Genomic DNA, 20,881 nt, shown 5'->3' on the forward strand with positions numbered 1-20,881 from the left:
GATGTTCAATATCATTAGTCATTAGAAAAACGCAAATCAAAACCACAATGGGATACCACTTCCCACCCACTAGAACGGCTATAGTCAAAAAGACAGAAATAACAAGCATTGGCAAGAATGTGGAGAAATTGGAACCCTTATTCATTGCTAGTAGGAATTTAAATGGTGCAGTTGCTTTGCAAAACAGCTTGGTGATTCCTCAAACTGTTAAGCCTGGAGTTACCATATGACCCAGCAATTTCACAACTAGGTATCTACCCAAGAGAAATGAAAACAAATGTCTATGCAAAAACTTGTACATGAATGTTCACAGCAGCACTACTTATAAAATTCCAAAAGTGCAAACAACTCAAATGTCCATCAACTGATATGTGGATAAACAAGATGTGGTATATCCATAAAATTTAACATTATGTAGCAACAAAAAGGAATAAGATACTGATATATATGCTTCAACATGGATGAATCTCAAAAACATTATTATGCTAGGTGAAAGAAGCCAGTCACAAAAGACTACATATTGTATGATTCCATTTATATGAATTGTCCAGAATGGGCAAATCGATAGAGACAGAAAGTAGATTGGTGGTTGCTTAGGGCTGGAGGAGGAGGATAGGGAGTAACTGCTAATGGGTACCAGGTATTTTCTGGGGTGATGAAAATGTTTCGGGATTAGATTATGGTGATGTTCACACAACTCTGTATATATACTAAAAACCATTGTTCTGCACACTTTAAAAGAGTGAACTTTATGGTATGTAAATTATACATAAATAAAGCTGTTTTTAAAAATGGGCAAGATTTGAATAGACAGTGCACACAAAAAAGATATGAAAGAAAAATAAGCACATGAAAAGACATCCAACACCATTAATTAGGAAAAAATGCAAATTAAAATTGCTGTGAGATAACTAACTTCATATCTACTAGAAAGACTATAATCAAAGAGACAGACAATACGAGGATGTAGACAAACTGGAACCCTTACAGGTTGCTGGTGGGGACGCAAAATGGTGCTGCCATTTTGGAAAATAGTTTTGCAGTTTCTTAGAAAGTTAAACATAAACTTACCATAGGAACCAGGAATTTCAGTCCTAGATGTCTATCTAAGGGAAATTACAACATATTTCCACACAATGATCTGTATATGAATTTTCCGAATTTTCAGCACTATTCATAATAGCAAAAGAAACACACCCAGACATAATGACTATCAACTGATGAACGGATAAACAAATTGTGGTATATTCCTAAGATGGAATATTATTTAGCAATATAAAAGAACAAGCTACTGATACATGCTTCATCATGGATGGGCCTCAAAAACATTATGCTAAGTGCAAGAGGCCAGCAGCAAAAGCACACATTGCATGATTCCGTCAGAAGAAATGTCCAGAAAAGGCAAATCGAGAGAGAGAGAAATTACATTAGCGATTGCCTGGAGCTAGGGGTGGGAATGGGAGTGACTATAGATGGACACAAGAGATCTTTATGAGGTGATGGAAATGTTCTAAAACTGGGTGGTGATGGTTGCACAACCATAAATTTACGAAAAATCACTTCATTGTACACTTTTACAAAAAGCACAAACAATGTGGTCTTGATGATAGTACAAGAAAGAAAGCTAAGAAGACGTGAGCCACAGTCATGGTCATGAAGGGCAATGATGAGGCACACTGCTGGGGATTTACCAGTTGAATTATAATTTTCTCTAAATAAATGATACTTTGAAAATACCAACAATTTTATGCATTAGTATAATCCTCCCTTCATTGCTTTTCAGTTAAACCACAGGCACACACGTGTTAGTCAACCAAAAAGTATTTGCTGCACATCTATTCTGTGCCTCCTTCGCTCTGGGCACCTCGTAATTAAAGAAGCAGACGCCAAGTCATGGTCCTTCCAGTGTCTCTGCTGGAGCACAACAGACAGAGCACAACAGACACCTGAAAGAGCCCCTCGACCATGGAAAACTACCTCCTAACTTACCCTAACCTCATTTTGACTTTTCTGGGTCATATACAAAGAAATCTGACAAAAACTAGAAATGATCGATGCTATGTGTACCTGGCAGAGTGAACACCTGTATTAGAGTTATAACCAAAGATGAATTATTATTGATAAATTTCCTTTATCTAGATGGGAGGACAGCTGAATACAATTAAACTTAGTAAAAAAGACAATAAGAGCAGCTCAACAGATTATTTCTAAAATAAAAAATAGGTGAAAGAATTAAATCACTTGTTTCTTGAGGAGTGGGTTACAATTATTTAGAATGACAAGAGTGACCACAGAAGGCAAAATAAAAGGGTTTTGTCAGGGGTCTGCACCATCAGCTAGTATTCATTAGGTTCTCACAGTGGGGATCTCACAATAGCCGTAAAATTGTAAAATCTACATCCTACAGGGTGAAACAAGCAAATTTAACTCTGAATTTTCTCACTTTATAAGGTAGACCCCGTGGGGTTAATTGAATGCAGTTAAAGTCATCAATATGTTTAAGTGGTTTTGCTGACAAGGACTACTAGCTTTACTGGATAATTTTCAAATGTTAGCAAAGGTAGGTCTAAAAGTTATCCACAGAGCAGAGTGGATCTAAAACATCCTCAGCTCTTTAATTTGGGGGCAGCTATGCATAATACCAAGAATTGGTGAAAAGGGCAGATTGGAACTTTACAATTTACTCACATCTAAGTTTCCACAGTTGCATAAAAATCATTCCAGATTGCAACTCACAATTACCTGCCTTTTTGAAAAGCTCAAGCTTGTTCTTCTCTTGACTGAAGGCATGACCTGTGTGTGGGTGTAAAGGAAAGGAAAAACATGTCTGCTACTAGAATGTGCGCCAGACTGCTGTCCAACCAGCAGAAGAACCCACACAGCACAGCTAAAACAAGTCACACTAATGGCTGACAAACTAAACTCTGCACAGAAAAAATTCACATTGTTAGTGGTTTTTGTTAGCGGTGATGCTGCTGCTGCAGTGCACAAGTTACACGAACTTAAAAATACTCTAAACCAAAACAGGATAGAAAACAATTACAATGAACATTCTTGAACTTCTTAAAGAGTTCTTCAAACTTAACTTTATTGAGTATATATGCATGTGTGTGTGTTTCAACTTCTGTTTAAACTTTGAATCAATAATCCAACCAACTTGTTGGGCCAAGATGGAGGAACAGGGAATGGGTTCACCTTCCTGCATGAAAAAAACAAAAATGGACAAAATAAATGAAACAATGGATTTCAAGACACTGACCAACAAGTAACAAAGAACAGTGACCTCTGAGATACGGCACAAAGAAGGTGAGCCTTACATCTGCCCTACCTCACTGTCTTGAGAGTTTCCAGGCTGCAGCACAGGGAAGAGAAACCAAGGCAGAGCCTGGTGGACTCCTTGAGTTGAGAATACGATGCTGAGAGTGTGGGGAGGCTCACAGGACAGAGCGCTGGAGAGAAGACAGCAGCACAGAGAGAGAAATACAAAGTTCTGCACGTATTCAGCTGTGCTGATCAGCATACATATGTGAGGAAATTACCCAAGGCAGGGAAGGAAACACCTGAAAGAATTACAAATAGCAGTGCCTGGCGTTCACACATGGCTGGGAATCCTGCCTGACCCTACCAGCTAAACTGGAAACTTCATGAAGCCAACAAAGGAAATAACATGAAATCATAAAAAAAGATCCCACTTAGCCAAAAAACAGATAAAGCAGAAAAAGTAAATAAAGAATAGATAGGACAAATAGAAAACAAATAGCAAGATGACAGATTTTAATCTAACTTTATCAATAGTCACATTAAATGTAAATAGACTAAGTATTCCAGTGAAAAGGCAGAGATTGTCAGATTGAAAAAAAAAAAGAAAAACCCAAGACTCAATTATAGGCTGCCTATAAGAAACTCACTTTAAGTATAACGATATAAATAGATTAAAAGTAAAAGGATGCAAAAAGATATACAATGCTAACATTAATCAAAAGAAAGCTGTATTTGCTCTATTAAATATCAGACAAAATAAATTATACGAGGGATATAAAAGGTGATTTAATAATGATAGAGGAGTCAATTTATCAAAAGGAGAAACAATTCAGAAACACATTTGCACCTAATAAAAGAGCTTCAAAATACATGAAGCAACAACTAATAGAACTGCAAGGAGAAAAGACAAATCTACAATTATATTCAGAGGTTTCAATACCTTCTCACAAAAATTGATAGAACATGAAGAAAACTGCTAAGGATACAGAAGATTTAAACCAAACTATCAATTGACTTGACTGAATTGAAATTTATAGAACACTTCACAACAACAGCAGAATACACATTTCCCAAGACTGACCATATTTTGGGTCATAAAAGAAGTCTCATATGTAAAATAGTACAAAGGCTCCTCAAAAAATTAAAAATAGGACTACCACATGATCCAGCAATCCTACTTCTGGGTATTTAACCAAAAAAATTAAAATCGGGATCTCAAAGAAATATAAACACTCCCACGTTCAGAGCAGCACTATTCACATTAGCTAGGATGTCGAAACAACCTACATGTCCAACGACAGATTAACGGATAAAGAAAATGTGGTGTATATACACAATGGAATACCATTCAGCCTTAAAAAAAAGAAGGAAATTTTGCAATACGTGACAACATGGATAGACACTGAAGACATTAGGCTAAGTGAAATACGCCAAACACAAAAGACAAGTACTGCATGATTCCACTCACATGAAGTATCTCAAATAGTCAAATTCATAAAATCAAAGACTGGAATGCTAGTTACCAGGGGCTGTAGGGAGGGGAAAATGCAGAGTTATGAATCAACAAGCATAAAATTTCAATTAAGTAAGATAAATAAGCTCTAGAGATCTGCTGTACAACACTGTATCTATAGTCAACATTAAGGTATTATTGTACACTTAAAATTTGTTAACAGGATAGATATATTAAGTGTTCTTACCATAATAAAATAAAAATATTAAATTTTAGAAAAAGAAAAAAGAAGTCTAAGTAAATGTAAAAGGATTCAAGTTATACAAAGTATGTTCTCTGACCACAGTGGGACTAAATTAGAAAGCAATAACAGAAAGATCTCTAGAAAATCCCCAATTGTTTGGAAACTAATTAACATATTTCTAAATAACAAAGTCATCAAAGAAAAAGTCAAATGGAAAATTATAAAGCATTTTGAAATTTAAAAAATGAAAACAAAACATAATCAAAATTTGCACTAAAGAAGAACTTAGGGGGAATGTATAGCACTAAATGCCTACATCAGAAATGAAAGGTATCCACCCAATGACTTCAGCTTCCATCTCAAGTAACTAGAAACAAAAGAACAGATGAACTTAACGTAAGTAGAAGAAAGAAAATAACAAAGATCAGAGTGAAAACTGATGACATAGCAAACAGAAAAGCAACAGAGAAAAACCAGTGAAACTTAGAAAGATATCCCATGTTCATTGACCAGAGGCTTAATTTTAAGATAGCAGTATTCCTCAAATGAATCTACAGACTCAACCCAATCCTTATCAATCCTTATCAAAATTCCAGTGATCTCCTTGCAGAAACTGACAAGCTGATTCTAAAATTCATATGGAAATTCAAGGGACCTAGAATAGCCAAACCAAGGTTGAAAAAAGAACAAAGTTGGGGGGACTGGCCCAGTGGTCTAGTGGGTAAGTTCAGCGTGCTCCGCTTTGGTGGCCCAGGTTCAGTTCCCGGGAGCAGACCTACACTACCATCAGCGGCCATGCTGTGGTGGCGACCCACATACAAAACAGAGAAAGACTGGCACAGATGTTAGCTCAGGGCGAATCTTCCTCAAACAAAAAGAGGAAGATTGGCAAAAAATGTTAACTCACGGACAATCTTTCTCAGCAAATAATAAAAAACAACAAAGTTGGAGGACTCACAATTCCAGGTTCCAAAACTTACTACAAAGCTACAGTAATCAAGACAGTGTGGTACTAATGACAAACATATAGATCAATGGAATAGAACTGAGAATCCAGAAAAAATCCTCACATTTACAGTGGATTGATTTTCAACAAAGGTGCCAAGGCAATTAAACCGGGACAAAGAATAGTCTTTTCAACAAATGGTGTTTGGACAACTTAATATTTACACCCAAAAGAATGAAGTTGGAACCTTATCCAACACCATATACAAAAATTAACTCAAAATAGAACAAAGATCTAAATGTAAGGGCTATGAAAGGCCAACAGGTACATGAAAAGATGCTCCAAGTCCCTAATCATCAGGGAAATGCAAATTAAAACCACAATGACCTTCTTAACCTCACAGCTATTAAGAATGGCCATCATCAAAAAGACAAGAAATAAGTGTTGGTGAGGATGTGGAGAAAAGGGAATCCTTGTTCACTGTTGGTAGGTTTGTAAATTGGTACAGTCACTATGAAAAACAGTATGAAGGATCCTCAAAAACTTAAAAATAGAACTACCATGTGATCTAGCAATTCCACTTCTGGGAATATATCCAAATGAAACAAAACACAAACTGGAAAAGATATCTGCACCCCTACGTTCACAGCAGCATTATTTATGATAGCCAAGACATGGAAACAACCTAGGTGTCCATCAATGAATGAATGGATAAAGAAGTTGTGGCAGGAGAGTGACATTAGCAACACGGCAGAGTGAGCTGTTCCCTTTCTCTCTCCTCCTTCGAACTACAACTAGATGGACATTCACTGATCAACGGATGATACCCACACAGCACAACAGGATGCCTGAGAGATCCACACAGCTACCCATCTGAAGGTGGATGGACTACCCTCAGGAAGGTGGTGGAGACAGGTGAGCACTCTCCAGCCCCCCAGCAGCCCTGTGCATGCATGCAACTGCTCCCCCAGCTGGAGTACCCATAGTACAGCTGCTGCCCTGAGGGTAGGAGCATGCCTCAGCACGGCTGCGGGAACAGGTGACAGCAGCCCTGAGCCCCTGCATGATTGCTTTTCTGTCCGATGGGAGAGCCCACAGCGCCGCCACAGTCCCAGCAAGTGATCCAGGCACAGACCCAGTGGGGAGGCCCTGCCCACCAAGCACAACGGCCAGTGCGACTTAGGAAGAGGTGGCGGCAGAACTGCGCACCTGGTCAAATGAGTTCCCAGCTGCCGCGAATGCCCATAGTACTGCTGCGGCCCCGAAGGTGGGAGCACACCTCGGTAGGAGTACAGGAGCAGGCGGCAGCAGCCCTGATCCCCCACAGGGTCACTTCCCCATTCGCTGGTAGAGCCCACAGGGCAGCTATGGTCCCAAGGAGTGGCCCAGGCTCAGACAAGCATGGCTGCCAGGGATCGTGGTGGGCTCAGAATACACAGCTCCTGCCCACCCCAGTGGTGGCAGGTGGAATCTGCAACCAGATACTATCACTATGCGAAGGCACAAATCCACCCCATCAAATAGTATGAAAAGATATATTAATACTCCAGATCAGAAGGAAAAAGACAAACACCCAGAAATCAATCCTGAAGACACAGAAATTTACAATCTAAATGACAGAGAATTCAAAATAGCTATCGTAAAAAAACTCAATGAGTTACAAGACAACTCAGAAAGACAGTTCAATGAAATCAGGAATAAAATTAATGAACAGAGGAAAGTCTTCACAAAAGAGATTGAAACTATAAAGAAAAACCAGTCAGAAATGTTGGAGATGAAAAACACAATGAATGAGATAAAGAAAAATCTGAAGTCCTTAAATAACAGAGCTGATATTATGGAGGACAGAACTGGCAATTTAGAGGACAGAAATAAAGAAATGCTTCAGATGGAGGAGGAGAGAGAACTAAGACTAAAAAGACATGAAGAAATTATCCGAGAAATATATGACTCAATTAGGAAATGCAACATAAGGATTATAGGTATTCCAGAGGGAGAAGAAAGGGAAAAAGGAGCAGAGAGCTTGTTCAAATAAATAATAGCTGAGAAATTCTCAAACCTGGGGAAGGAGCTAGAATTACAAGTGAAAGAAGCTAATAGAATTCCCAATTACATCAATGTAAAAAGACTTCTCCAGGGCATCTATTAGTAAAACTGGCAAAAGTCAATGACAAAGAAAAATATTAAGGGCAGCAAGGCAGCAGAAAATAACCTACAAAGGAACCCCTATCAGGCTTTCACTGGATTTCTCAGCAGAAACCCTACAGGCTAAGTGAAAGTGGAATGACATATTCAAAATTCTGAAAGACAAAAACCTTCAGCCAAGAATACTCTATCCAGCGAAAATATCCTTCAGCTATGATGGAGAAATAAAAACTTTCACAGATAAACAAAAGCTGAGGGAGTTCATTGCCACAAGACATCCCCTACAAGAAATGATCAAGAAAGCCCTCATACCTGAAAAAAAAAGAAAGGGTTTACAAAGCCTTGAGCAAGGAGATAAACAGGCAGACAAAATCATAAAATTGCAGCTCTCTATCAGAACAGGTTAGCAAACACTTAATTACAACATTAAAGAAAAGGGAAGGAAAACATCAAGAATAACTACAATTAATTCATTTTAACCACAAACTCACCACACAAAATGGAATAAGTTGTGACAACAATAACTTAGAGGAGGAAGAGGAAAGGGATGGAACCTGCTTAGACTAAGGAAATAAGAGGTTATCAGAAAATGGACTATCTCATCTATGAGATCTTTTATACAAACCTCACAGTAACCACTAAACAAAAAATCAGAAACACAAATGATAAATAAAGAGAAAACTATCACAGAGAACCAGCAAACTGAATTGGCGGTCCAAAATACACAGGACGAGAAACAAAGAAAATACAGAACAACTGTAAAACAAGTGATAAAATGGCAGCATTAACCCTTCATATATCAATAATCACTCTGAATGTAAATGGATTGAATTTACTAATCAAAAGACAGAGTGGCAGGATGGATTAAAAAACAAGATCCAACAATATGTTGCCTCCAGGAAACACATTTCAGCTTTAAAGACAAACAAAGGCTCAGAGTGAAGGGACGGAAAACAACACTTCAAGCTAATGGCAAACAAAAGAAAGCATATGTTGCCATACTTCTATCAGACAAAGTAGACTTCAAGATAAAACAGGCAATGAGAGACAAAGAGGAGCACTATATAATGACAAAAGGGACACTCCACCAAGAAGACATAACACGTATAAATATATATGCACTCAACACAGGAGCACCAAAGTACATAAAGCAACTATTAACAAACCTAAAAGGAGATATTAACAACAACACAATAATAGTAGGGGACCTTAACACCCCACTTACATCAATGCATAGATCATCCAGACAGAAAGTCAACAAGGAAATAGTGGATTTAAATGAAAAACTAGACTAGATGGACTTAATAGATATATATAGAACACTCCATCCCAAAACAGCAGAATACACATTCTTCTCAAGTGCACATGGAAAATTCTCAAGGATAGACCACATGTTGAGAAACAAGGCAAGCCTCAATAAATTTAAGATTGAAATTATATCAAGCATCTTTTCCAACCATAATACTATGAAACTAGAAATCAACTGCAAGAAAAAAGCTGGGAAAGTGACAAATACGTGGAAACTAAACCACATGCTACTGAACAACCAATGGATCACTGAAGACATTAAAGAAGAAATCAAAAAATATCTAGAGACAAATGAGAATTTAAATAAACCATACCAACTCATACGGGAGGCAGCAAAAGCAGTCCTAAGAGGGAAATGCATAGCAATATAGGCCCACCTTAACAAACAAGAAAAATCTCAAATAAGCAATCTTAAACTATACCTAACAGAACTAGAAAAAGAAGAAACAAAGCCCAAAGTCAGCAGAAGGAGAGGATAATAAAAATCAGAGCTGAAATAAATGAAATTGAAACCAAAAAAACACTAGAAAGGATCACTGAAACAAAGAGCTGGTTCCTTGAGAGGATAAACAAAATTGACAAACCCTTAGCCAGACTTACTAAGAAAAAAAGAGAGAAGGCTCAAATAAATAAAATTAGAAATGAAGAGGAGAAATTACAACGGATACTACAGAAATACAAAGGATTATAAGAGGATACTATGAAAAACTATATGCCAACAAATTGAACAATCTAGAAGAAATGGATAAATTCTTAGACTCATACAACTTCCCAAAACTGAATCAAGAAGAAACAGAGAATCGGAATAGATCAATCACAAGAGATTGAAACAGTAATCAAACACCTCCCAAAAAATAAAAGTCCAGGACAAGATGGCTTCTGTGGAGAATTCTGCCAAACATTCAAAGAAGATTTAATATCTATCCTTCTCAAACTATTCCAAAAAGTTCAAGAAGATGGAACACTTCCTAACACATTTTATGAGGCCAACATCACCCTGATCCCAAAGCCAGACAAGGACAACACAAAGAAGGAAAATTACAGACCAATATCCCTGATGAATATAGATGCAAAAATCCTCAACAAAATATTGGCAAACTGAATACAGCAATACATTAAAAAGATCATACACCATGATCAAGTGGGATTTATACCAGGGACACAGGGATGGTTCAACATCCACAAATCAATCAATGCGATACACCACATTAACAAAATGAGTAATAAAAACCACATGATCATCTCAATAGATGCAGAGAAAGCATTTGACAAGATCCAACATCCATTCACGATAAAAACTCTCAATAAAATGGGAATAGAAGGAAAGTACCTCAACATAATAAAGACCATATATGCCAAACCCACAGCCAACATCATACTCAATGGGGAAAAACTGAAAGCCATCCCTCTGAGAACAGGAACAAGACAAGGGTGCCCACTCTCACCACTCTTATTCAACATAGTACTGGCGGTTTTGGCCAGAGCAATTAGGCAAGAAAAAGAAATAAAAGGAATCCAAATTGGCAAGAGAAGTGCAACTCTCACTGTTTGCAGATGACATGAATTTATACATAGAAATCCCTAAAGAATCCATCGGAAAACTATTAGAAATAATAAAAAACTACAGCAAAGTTGCAGGGTACAAAATCAACTTACAAAAATCAGTGCAATTTCTATACTCTAACAACAAACTAACAGAAAAAGAACTCAAGAATACAATCCGATTTACAATTGCAACAAAAAGAATAAAATATCTAGGAATAAATTTAACTAAGAAGGTGAAAGATCTATATAATGAAAACTACAAGACATTATTGAAAGAAATCAATGATGACATAAAGAAATGGAAAGATATTCCATGCACATGGATTGGAAGAATAAATATAATTAAAATGTCCAGACTACCTAAAGCAATCTACAGATTCAGTGCAATCCCAATTAGAATCCCAATGACATTCCTCATGGAAATAAAACAAAGAATCCTAAAATTCATATGGAGCAACAAAAGACCCCGAATAGCTAAAGCAATCCTGAGAAAAAAGAACAAAGCTGGATGCATCACAATCCCTGACTTCAAAATATACTACAAAGCAATAGTAATCAAAACAGCAGGGTACTGGTACAAAAACAGACACACAGATCAATGGAACAGAACTGAACGCCCAGAAATAAAACCATACATCTATGGACAGATAATCTTTGACAAAGAAGCTAAGAACATACAATGGAGAAAGGAAAGTCTCTTCAATAAATGGTGTTGGAAAAACTGGACAGCCACATGCAAAAGAATGAAAGTAGACCATTATATTTCACCATACAAGAAAATTAACTCAAAATGGATCAAAGACAAAGGTAAGACCTGAAACCATAAAACTCCTAGAAGAAAATATAGGAAGTACACTCTTTGATATCGGTCTTAGAAGGATCTTTTCGAATACCATGTCTACTCGGGCAAGAGAAAAAAAAGAAAGAAGAAACGAATGGGACTTCATCGACTAAAGAGCTTCTACAAGGCAAAGGAAACTAGGAACAAAATGGAAAGACAACCCACCAACTGGGAGAAAATTATTTGCAAATCATATATCCGACAAGGGGTTAATCTCCAAAATATATAAAGACTCACACAACTCAAGAAAAAAAAACAAATCTATACGAGAAGATAAATGTTAGCTGCACCTACTGTGGTAATCATTTGACAATATATGTAAATCAAACCATCATGCTGTATGCCTTAAACTCATACAGTGATGGATGTCAACTATTTTTTAATAAACTGGAAAAAAATAAACGTCAGACCTAAAACTATGACTTTTAGAAGAAAACGAGGGTACTGAATGGGAGAAAAAATTTGCAAATCAAATATCTGATAAGAGACTTGTATTTAGAATATACAAAGAATTATTACAACTCAACAAAAGAAAGAAAAATAACCCAATTAAAAAATGGGCAAAGGATCCAATAGACATTTCTTCAAAGATATACAAATGACCACAAAGCACATGAAAAGATGCTCAACATCATTAGTTATCAGAAAAACGCAAATCAAAACCACAAAGAGAGAACACTTCACAGCCACTTAGGATGGCTGTAATTAAAATACACGTAACAAGTGCTGGTGAGGAATGGAGAAACTGGAATCCTCATACATGTGGTGGGAGTGTACATAGTGCAGCCACTTTGAAAATAATCTAGCAGTTCCTCAAATGGTTAAAAATAGTTACCATATCCCCCAGAAATTCCACAACTAGGTATACACCCAAGAGAAATGAAAACATATGTCCATACAAAACCTGTACATCAATGTTCATAAAAGCATTATTTATAATAGCCAAAAAGCCAAACTATACATTTTATATATGTGCAGTTTGTTATACCCCAATAACGGCATAAAAAATAAAAAGAAACAAAAATGATAAGCAAAAAAGCCTGCACAGGCAATGAATTAAGGCATCCTTATTATTTTATTTCTCAAGGACAGTGACAAAGAATGGAAAGAAATTACAACGGAAGAAATGGCTGCTTATCCCTAGGAATCAAAAGCTGAGAAAAGGGATCTGGCATCAACTCAGATGAAACTAGAAAAGACATCAACTCGGTGTTGAGCCAGGTGTCCCAGGTGTTGCTGCACCCAGAGAATGGGCCTTCACGGAGCTCTTCTGGAAGGAGAGTTTTCCCAGAGATGAAAGGCTGAGTGGACATGAACCTTCAGGGTTCTGGGCAGACACTTTGATTCTGAAACACGTGGTGTGGTGAGTGTGTGGTGGGCAGGGGGACTGAAAAGAGCCGGGCACTGGATGCCTCCGAGTCATAGAGTCAACCCAACAAAGGACTTCACTTCACTTTTATTATTCCAGAGCCTAGAACTGTGCTTGGTGTACAAAAGGCGCTCAAAAAAATGTCTGCCCAATGCAAATGAGAAACACGACTGATACTTCACTGCTACACGTTACCATGTTAGCTTACCCTACAGCGATCAGACACACACAGGATTACACGGGAGGCGCCTGACTCGGCCTCTGCATGAGAATCACTTTCAAAGCTCTTACTGAGGTGGGTCCTGGCGGCTGCTGTTTCTAAAATTCCACTGGTGGTTATAATGCACACGGCATAGAGCCACTAGGCCATCAACAGAGGTAAGAAACAAGTTGCACTTTCCAAGTAACCAAATTCTGGCAGGTGTGCATGCATGAGAAAGACCAGAAAACGTGGGACAAGAACTTGGATACTTGATTGAACTTCATCTGGACTATTAGATCAAAGACTAGGACACAATACAACATAAAGAAGAACTTTATCAAATTAGGAGGCCGTACACACCATGGCAATAAGACACCCAACTCACCCTTCTTTGCTAACAGGAAGTGTTGCAACCTCACGCTGGGCACTTATTTTCAGCCATTCCAATCTGAAAGAACATTCAAGGTTTCTTTCATGAAGCCTCTCCTGTTCTCCCTGATCAATGATGACCTCTGGCTCCACATCCCTGACAGCCATGGCATCTCACTTTTCATCATTTTATGGCCAGTTTAGGACTTTGTTGCAAAGTCTCGTGTTTTAGTTCCACAAGCCCCACATGGGAAGCTGTGCAGCCCAGTGGTTAAGAGGGCAGGCTCTGGAGGCAGAGCGTGGGGCTTAAGGCCTAGTTCCAACACTTACTAGCTGTGTATCCTTAGTCCAGTTGATTAACCTCTCTGTACCTCAGTTTCCTCATGGGTATTATAACAGGTTGTTATGAAATCCAGATAATCCACACGGTAACCACTCACCGACTAGCAGTATCTGCCACACCTCCGCGAAATGCCTCAAAGACATAAAACTCAGTATGGCCTAAATGGAACTCTTCGTTTTTCTCCCGCAGTTGCACACCAATTTTCTCGTCTCAAGAACGGCACCACTACCCACCCAGGTGCTTGTCACAACCCTGGGAGTCATCCTGGACCCCTGCCCTGACATTACCTTCCACATCCACTGCACCAAGACCTGTCAGTTCTTCTTGCAAAATATATAGCCAGGTCTGTCTACTTTCACCATCTCACCAGCCTCTCTGTCACCTCTCATGATCTACATACTCCTTGCCTCCTTGCCTTCACTCTGACCACCTGTTGGTTCACAAACTGGCCCCCGAACACGGAGGGCAAGGAGAGACCAAAGAAAGAGGCAGACCACTCACCCCAGATTGGTAGGTAGCAGATTTAATAAGCAATGGAACTTCCATCCAAGGTTTGTCTCGGGCGGCTGCAAATCGACTTACGATTTTTCAACTTAACGATGGTGCGAAAGCAATATGCATTCAGTAGAAACCGGACTTCACATTTCGAATTTTGATCTTTTCCTGGGCTAGCGATATGAAGAATGATACTCTCTCGTGATGCTGGGCAGCAGCAGCAGCGAGCCAGGGCTCCATCAGCCACACAATCAGGAGGCTAAATAACCAATACACTTGTAACTAGTTTGTACCCAGACAACCATTCTGTTTGTCACTTTCAGTACAGTATTCAATAAATTACATGAAATATTCAACACTTCATTATAAAATAGGCTTTGTGTTAGATGATTTTGCCCAACTGTAGGCTAATGTAAGTGTTCTGAGCATGTTTAAGGTAAGCTAGGCTAAGCTATATTTGGTAAGTTAGGTGTATTAAACGCATTTTCAACTTATGATATTTTCAACTTCTGATGGGTTTATCAGGACATAACCCCATTGGAAGTTGAGGAAGATCTGTAAATAGAGGCCTTAACTGGGTTCAGGCATGTATTCAGTCCAAATGGTCTCAACACCACCTTACTCTCTCAAGGCTATGTCCTTGAAACTGGTCCCTAGTGTGGGAACAGTGGGTGGAACATACATTCCAAGGACAGAGGAGGGGGTGAGGAGCCTCTGATTGCCTAAGTCCAGTTCAAGGGTCAACCGGCTGTCACATCCTCTTGATGACCTCTTCCAACACCACCATCCCTTCATTTTCCACCGAGCTGCCAGAGTAAGCTCTTAGAATGTCAGTGTGATCACGTCACTTTATTATTTACTCCCCCTCTCCAAATGTGAACACTAGTGATAAGCTAGCATTGACTCTGTAGATGAGGACAACACCCAGGGGGTGCCAGAGCCACAAGACAGAAGGAATCTGGGTCCCTGAAAGTCCTTGATCTGGGTACTACCAGCCCCATACGTATATTTAGGATCCTGTGTTCCACTGCCCTGGACTGCTCACCTCCATAATGTTATGTGTTGGAGAATCAAACTTCCACCTTGTTTGAAGTTTCTTTGTTACAGAAGTTTAACCTATGCCCTAGTAATATGGTACCTGGAAGTGGGGTGCTGCTGTGACAGAACATAAGTGACACTGTCTCCGTGGTCAGGCAGTGGGTGGTGAGGAAACAGATGCTGCAGGGTAGAAAGCTAGTCACTCCTTATGCTGTGCAAAACACTTGAGAAACACGATGCCTGCATTAACTTGGAAGACAGATCCTGTGATTATCGAGCCTGTAGGTCTAGAAGAAGCAGACAGAAAAAATTCAGATGCTGGGTATGCTGGCTGCTCATCACTGCTCTTAGCAAAGAAGCATGAAATAAACGAGATGGAGTAAGAACCGGCAATTCGCAAGCAAAGGTGGAAGATGACAGCGCTGCTCAGAGGCTCTGCCTTCCTGCTCCAATCCCACAGGACTTCTTCCACTTCCCTACAAGGCTAAGCGCTTTCCTACCTCCTCTACATACTGTTTTCCCTTCCAGTCTCACACAGATCTGATTACCCACCCACCCCGATCTTCATTAGGGCCCCCATCACCAATCACCTCCCCTTACCCTGTTCTCTCCCGTCAAAGCGCTCAACCGACACCCGATTGGCGTGTCTGCTCACCTGGCACCCCTACCACACCCAGCCCAGCGCCTGCACGTGGAGGTGTGACTCAAGGACACCACCTGACCTAGACGCCGAGTCCCCCAGGCCTTGCATGGGGCCCCGCGCACGTTTGAGGGACCTGGGTCTCCAGTCCCCGGAGTCCCGCATCTCCGCGCAGGCGCGGCCGGAGGGACGGGCCCCGCCCACCCAGGGCCCCGCCCCCGCAAAGGAGCGCGGGCAGCTCCCATCAGGCCTCCTCCCAGACAAGGCCGCCGTGAGGCGAGGGGCCCGTTGGGGGACCGCCTAGCGGCACCGCTTCCCCGTTCCTAACGCCGAGGCCCCGGGGGCTCACCGCGTCCCCCGGAACCTGCAGGTCCTCCGGCCTCTGCCGTCGCAACCGGCCTGGCGCCTGGGTGTCCATGCAGCCCCAGGCCCGAGCCCGCCGGGCCTCTCATCCCCACCCGAGGCCGGTGCCCCGCCCACGCCGCCGTGTCCACGCCCCCTTCCCTCACGTGTCCCGGGGGGCCAATGAGAGGGGGGCGGGGCGCCGCGACGGCCGCAGGCAGGAGTAGCGGATACCAGAGTCTTCTGGGCATAAGGGGACGTCTGCCCCAGGTCATTATTTCGCACAGAGGGCCGACCTGTCACTTCTCCGATCACCGAATCGGCCGTGGGGCTCCGAAAAACCTACTCTTCTAGGGTCCCGCCATGCTTCGACTACACACCTTGGATAGCCTGGAGGAGCGCCCGCCTCCTCTCTCTTGTGATTGGCGCTGAGCCCAGTGTGCAGCTATCTTCCTGTGGCTGGTTGGCTGATATATAGCGCAGCGGGCCAATCAGTATGGGCGAGCCTATGGGGTTCTCTGGGAGTTGTAGTCCCGGGGAGGCGGGCTTCATCGTGATCTCCAGCCGGGTCTTGTCCAGTGCGCGGTGGCTTGTTGTCCGCGGGCCCCAGGGGCGCTCCGCTTTCCTGCAGGCTGGAGGGCTGAGCAGGTAGTTGTGGGTTCCCGTCCTGTCTCTGTTATATGAGTCGTGAGTTTACCATTCTCCTGCAGTTGAAGGCATCCTTTGTTAAAAAGCCCTGTTCTTAACCATTATGGTGAAATTCATAACACCCTACTCAGTTGGGCTACTTGCTGCATAATCTTCAGCAAATTAAGTAGCTAATGAACTCAGTTTTCTCATGTATAAAAGATAAGGATGACTCATAGGGTATAATGAGGATTAAATGAGGTATTTACATAGAAAGTAGTTAGAATAATGCCTGACAGGAGTGAAGTACTCAATAAATGGTATATCACTCTTACTAGTCCTCCTGGGACTAATACCGCCACTACCAGTTCCCAATCCTATATCCAAAACCCTTGAGGTCTTCCACTTATAAGATGAATAAGTTCTAGATGTAATGTACAGCCTGGTGACTATAGTTAACAGTACTGTATTATGTATTTGAAAGTTGCTCAGAGAGTAGTTTTAAAAGTTGTCACCAAAAAAAGAGTTAACTATGTGAGGCGATGGATGTGTTAACCTTACTGTGGTAATCATTTTGCAATATATACATATATCAAGTGATTATGTTGTACACCTTAAACTTACACAATGTTATATGTCTATTGTACCTCAATAAAGATGGGGGGGATCTTTGGGGCCAGATGTGTTTTTGGAATTCAGAATTTTTTAGGATTTTTTTTTTTTAAAGATACTGTATAAAACACCTCCAGCGGCAGCTGGGACAACACCCTATAATCAAACACAATATTTTTGCAACAAAAGTGTGTGAATATTCACAAATAGTCACCCTAAGTGGGATATATAAAGGCGATAACTACTCATATTCGTTCAAATGAGTTTGCTCCAAACTTAGGAAAAAACTTGTAATTTTTAGAACTTCTTGCATTTCAGAATTGAAGATAAGATACTAGTGTACACCTGTACTATCACCTCTACTCTAACAAATTTTTTTGTCTTGAAGTTTAGATTAAATGATGTGCCTTGTCATCCAGTTTCAAAATCATTGGTCTTTGTCCTTAGGGCTGGTTTTTCAGATGCTGGAGCCAACCCTTGAGTAATGGAGGGGAAAGCTTAGCCCATGAACTGCGGTCAGAGTCCTTCACCAGACTCCACTCAGGCTCCTCTGACTCTCTCATCAACTATGAAAGTCATCAGCCATGACTTTTGGGCTTTCGTGTTACTCTCTGCATTGTCCAATTTTAGTAAGAATCCCACTAAGTTTAGCCCAAATCCCCCACCCTCAATATCTGATCACCCTTGATATCTGATGGGGTTCCTCATCCTCCACCGTCCCTCATGTGATGTCTGATCATGCTGGGCTTCCTTCAGCAAGAATCCTGTGAGGTGGGCTTAGCCAGAACCCTCTTACCCCTGATGTTTCCTCTTAGTGGTTTTCCATCCACTGACCTCCCTCGTTGGCTATAAATCCCCGCTTTTGCTTGTTTTCAGAGTTGAGCCTAATCTCTCTCCCCTACTGCAAAACCCCATTGCAGTGGTCCCTATACCTGTCACAATGGTCTCCCTGAATAAGGTTGCCTTACTGTTCTTTAACAAGTGTCATGGATACTTCTTCCTTTACCACTGCATACAGCAGGAGATATATTTAATAGGATGCAGTTTAGCTTAGCACACTATGTACCAAACACCAGTCATGTGGATACCAACTGCGTGATATATACTAAACCTCTCCTGTTATTTACCTGGTATGTTTATTTAAATTCTTAATATCCTAAATTTAAAAAAAAACTTTAAAATAATATCAAATATCTGTAAAATGATAAGTTCAAGTGCTCATTATGTTAGTATATTAGAATAAGTATGTTAACTATTAGAAAAACACAGGGGAAAAGCTTTATGACATTGGATTCTTGTATATGATGCCAAAAGCACAATCAACAAAAGAAAAAGCCGATGAATGGGACTACATTGAAATTAAAAACATTTGTGCAACAAAGGACACTATTAATACAGTGAAGAGGCAACCCACTAAATGGAGTAAATATTTGTAAGTCATAATATGATAAGGAGTTAATATCCAGAATACATAAAGACGCCTACAACTCAACAACCTGAAAAAACAAGAAAAACAACCCGATTGAAAACTGGACAAAGGACTTGAATAGACAATTCTCCAAAGATACAGTAATATACAAACGGCCAATAAGCACATGAAGAGATGCTCGACATCACTAATCATTAGAGAAATGCAAATCAAAACTGCAGTGAAATATCACTTCATACCCACTAGGAGGATTACTATAAAAAAAAAGTAATAATAACAAGTGTTAGCAAGGATATGGAGAAATTGGAACCCTTGTGCATTACTGGTGAGAATGTAAAATGGGGCAGCCATTATTAAAAACAGTATGGTGTTTCCTCAAAAAATTAAAAATAAAATTATTGTGTGATCCCTCAATTCCACTTGTGGGTACATACACAAAAGAATTAAAAGCAGGGACTCAAACAGATATTTGTACACCCATGTTTATAGCAGCATTATCCACAATCACCAAAAGGTAGAAGCAAATCAAGTGTCCGTAGATGGAGGAAAGGATAAACAAAATGTGGTATATACATACATTGGGATAATATTCAGTCTTAAAAAGGAAGGAAATTCTAACACATGCTGCAACATGGATGAACCTTGAAGACATTATGCTAAGTGAAATAAACCAGACACAAAAGGAGAAGTACTATATGATTCCACTTATATGAGGTTCCTATAGAAGTCAAATTCATAGAGACAGAAAGTAGAGTGGTGGTTGCCAGGGGCGAGAGAGGGAAAGGAGTTCTTATTTAATGGGTGCAGAGTTACAGTTTTGCAAGATAAAAAGAGTTCTGGAGCTGGATAGTGGTGATGGTTGCACAACAAGGTGAATGTGCGTAATGCCACTGAACTGTACACTTCAAAATGGTTAAAATAGTCAACTTTATGTTATGTATATTTTACCAAAATAAAAAAACAAAAGAAATATGTTAAATATTAAGAGAAAATTTGTTTCTCTGTGCACCACTTACGGTCATCTTTCACACCTCCTTCGGGGGAAGTGGCTCTCAGGAGGACGGTGACCAGAGTCCCAATTTCACTCTGCCGACTTCCAGCACCTGGGCAAGCTGCTTTAACCTCTCAGGCCCCACCCTTTTTTGGTGTATGGAATTGGGATGCCCACCTCAACAAGTGCTCCAAGTTTTCAGTGAGATGCTGTCTGTAGAGTAGTGAGCATGAGGTCTGCTACATAGTAAGCTTGAGTTCATCGTAGTGTGACTGCCTTTAGCCTTTTCCCAGCTGAGCACGGGACCATTCCAAGTCCAGGCAGTTTCTGGAGGGGTTTGGTTTGCCTATGGCTGCAGCACTTAGCTAGAGATGTATGCTGGGGCAAGCGTCCATTTGTGAGCCTCAGTTTCCTTGTCTGTAAAATAGGAATAAAGCAGCCTGCTCCTGTTGCCTGCCTTCCAGGGAAGTCAGAGCTTCAAAGGGCAGCTGCAGGTGCCTCTATTACCACTCTCAGCTCAGCCTCGCCAAGGGTGATCTGTGTGTGTGTGTGTGCATGTGGTGGGGAGGAAGTTGGGTAACAGATTTGATTCAACTGTTGCAAAGCTATTACTTCCATTTTCCCATTGGCTTAACCTTCCCCCTTTCACACTCCAATGACCCCTTTTAAAAATTGCTACCT

General features: G+C 40.4%; 1 protein-coding gene across 5 annotated transcripts in view; it reads right to left on the bottom strand.

Annotated features, from left to right (window-relative positions):
- Positions 1-16,780, bottom strand: part of C6H10orf143 (chromosome 6 C10orf143 homolog) — a 41,363-nt gene extending 24,583 nt beyond the window's left edge. The window contains exons 1-4 of one of the 5 annotated variants that reach the window (XR_015552537.1): positions 16,549-16,759; positions 15,660-15,846; positions 14,528-14,780; positions 12,176-13,762 (exon numbers count right to left, since the gene is read on the bottom strand). Coding sequence is in view for 2 of the 5 variants with exons in the window: in XM_087432872.1 (XP_087288998.1) it covers positions 16,549-16,617 (69 nt within the window). In the remaining 3 variants the exon portion in view is untranslated. Of the gene's footprint in view, positions 1-12,175; positions 13,763-14,527; positions 14,781-15,659; positions 15,847-16,548 lie in introns of those variants that run through there. The other 4 variants (XR_015552535.1, XR_015552536.1, XM_087432872.1 and 1 more) reach the window with 4 other exon arrangements.
- Between the last annotated feature and the right edge of the window lie 4,101 nt (positions 16,781-20,881).

Source organism: Ceratotherium simum, chromosome 6 (assembly GCF_057802395.1).
Source record: "Ceratotherium simum simum isolate JZ-2026a chromosome 6, ASM5780239v1, whole genome shotgun sequence".
NCBI lineage: Eukaryota > Metazoa > Chordata > Mammalia > Perissodactyla > Rhinocerotidae > Ceratotherium > Ceratotherium simum.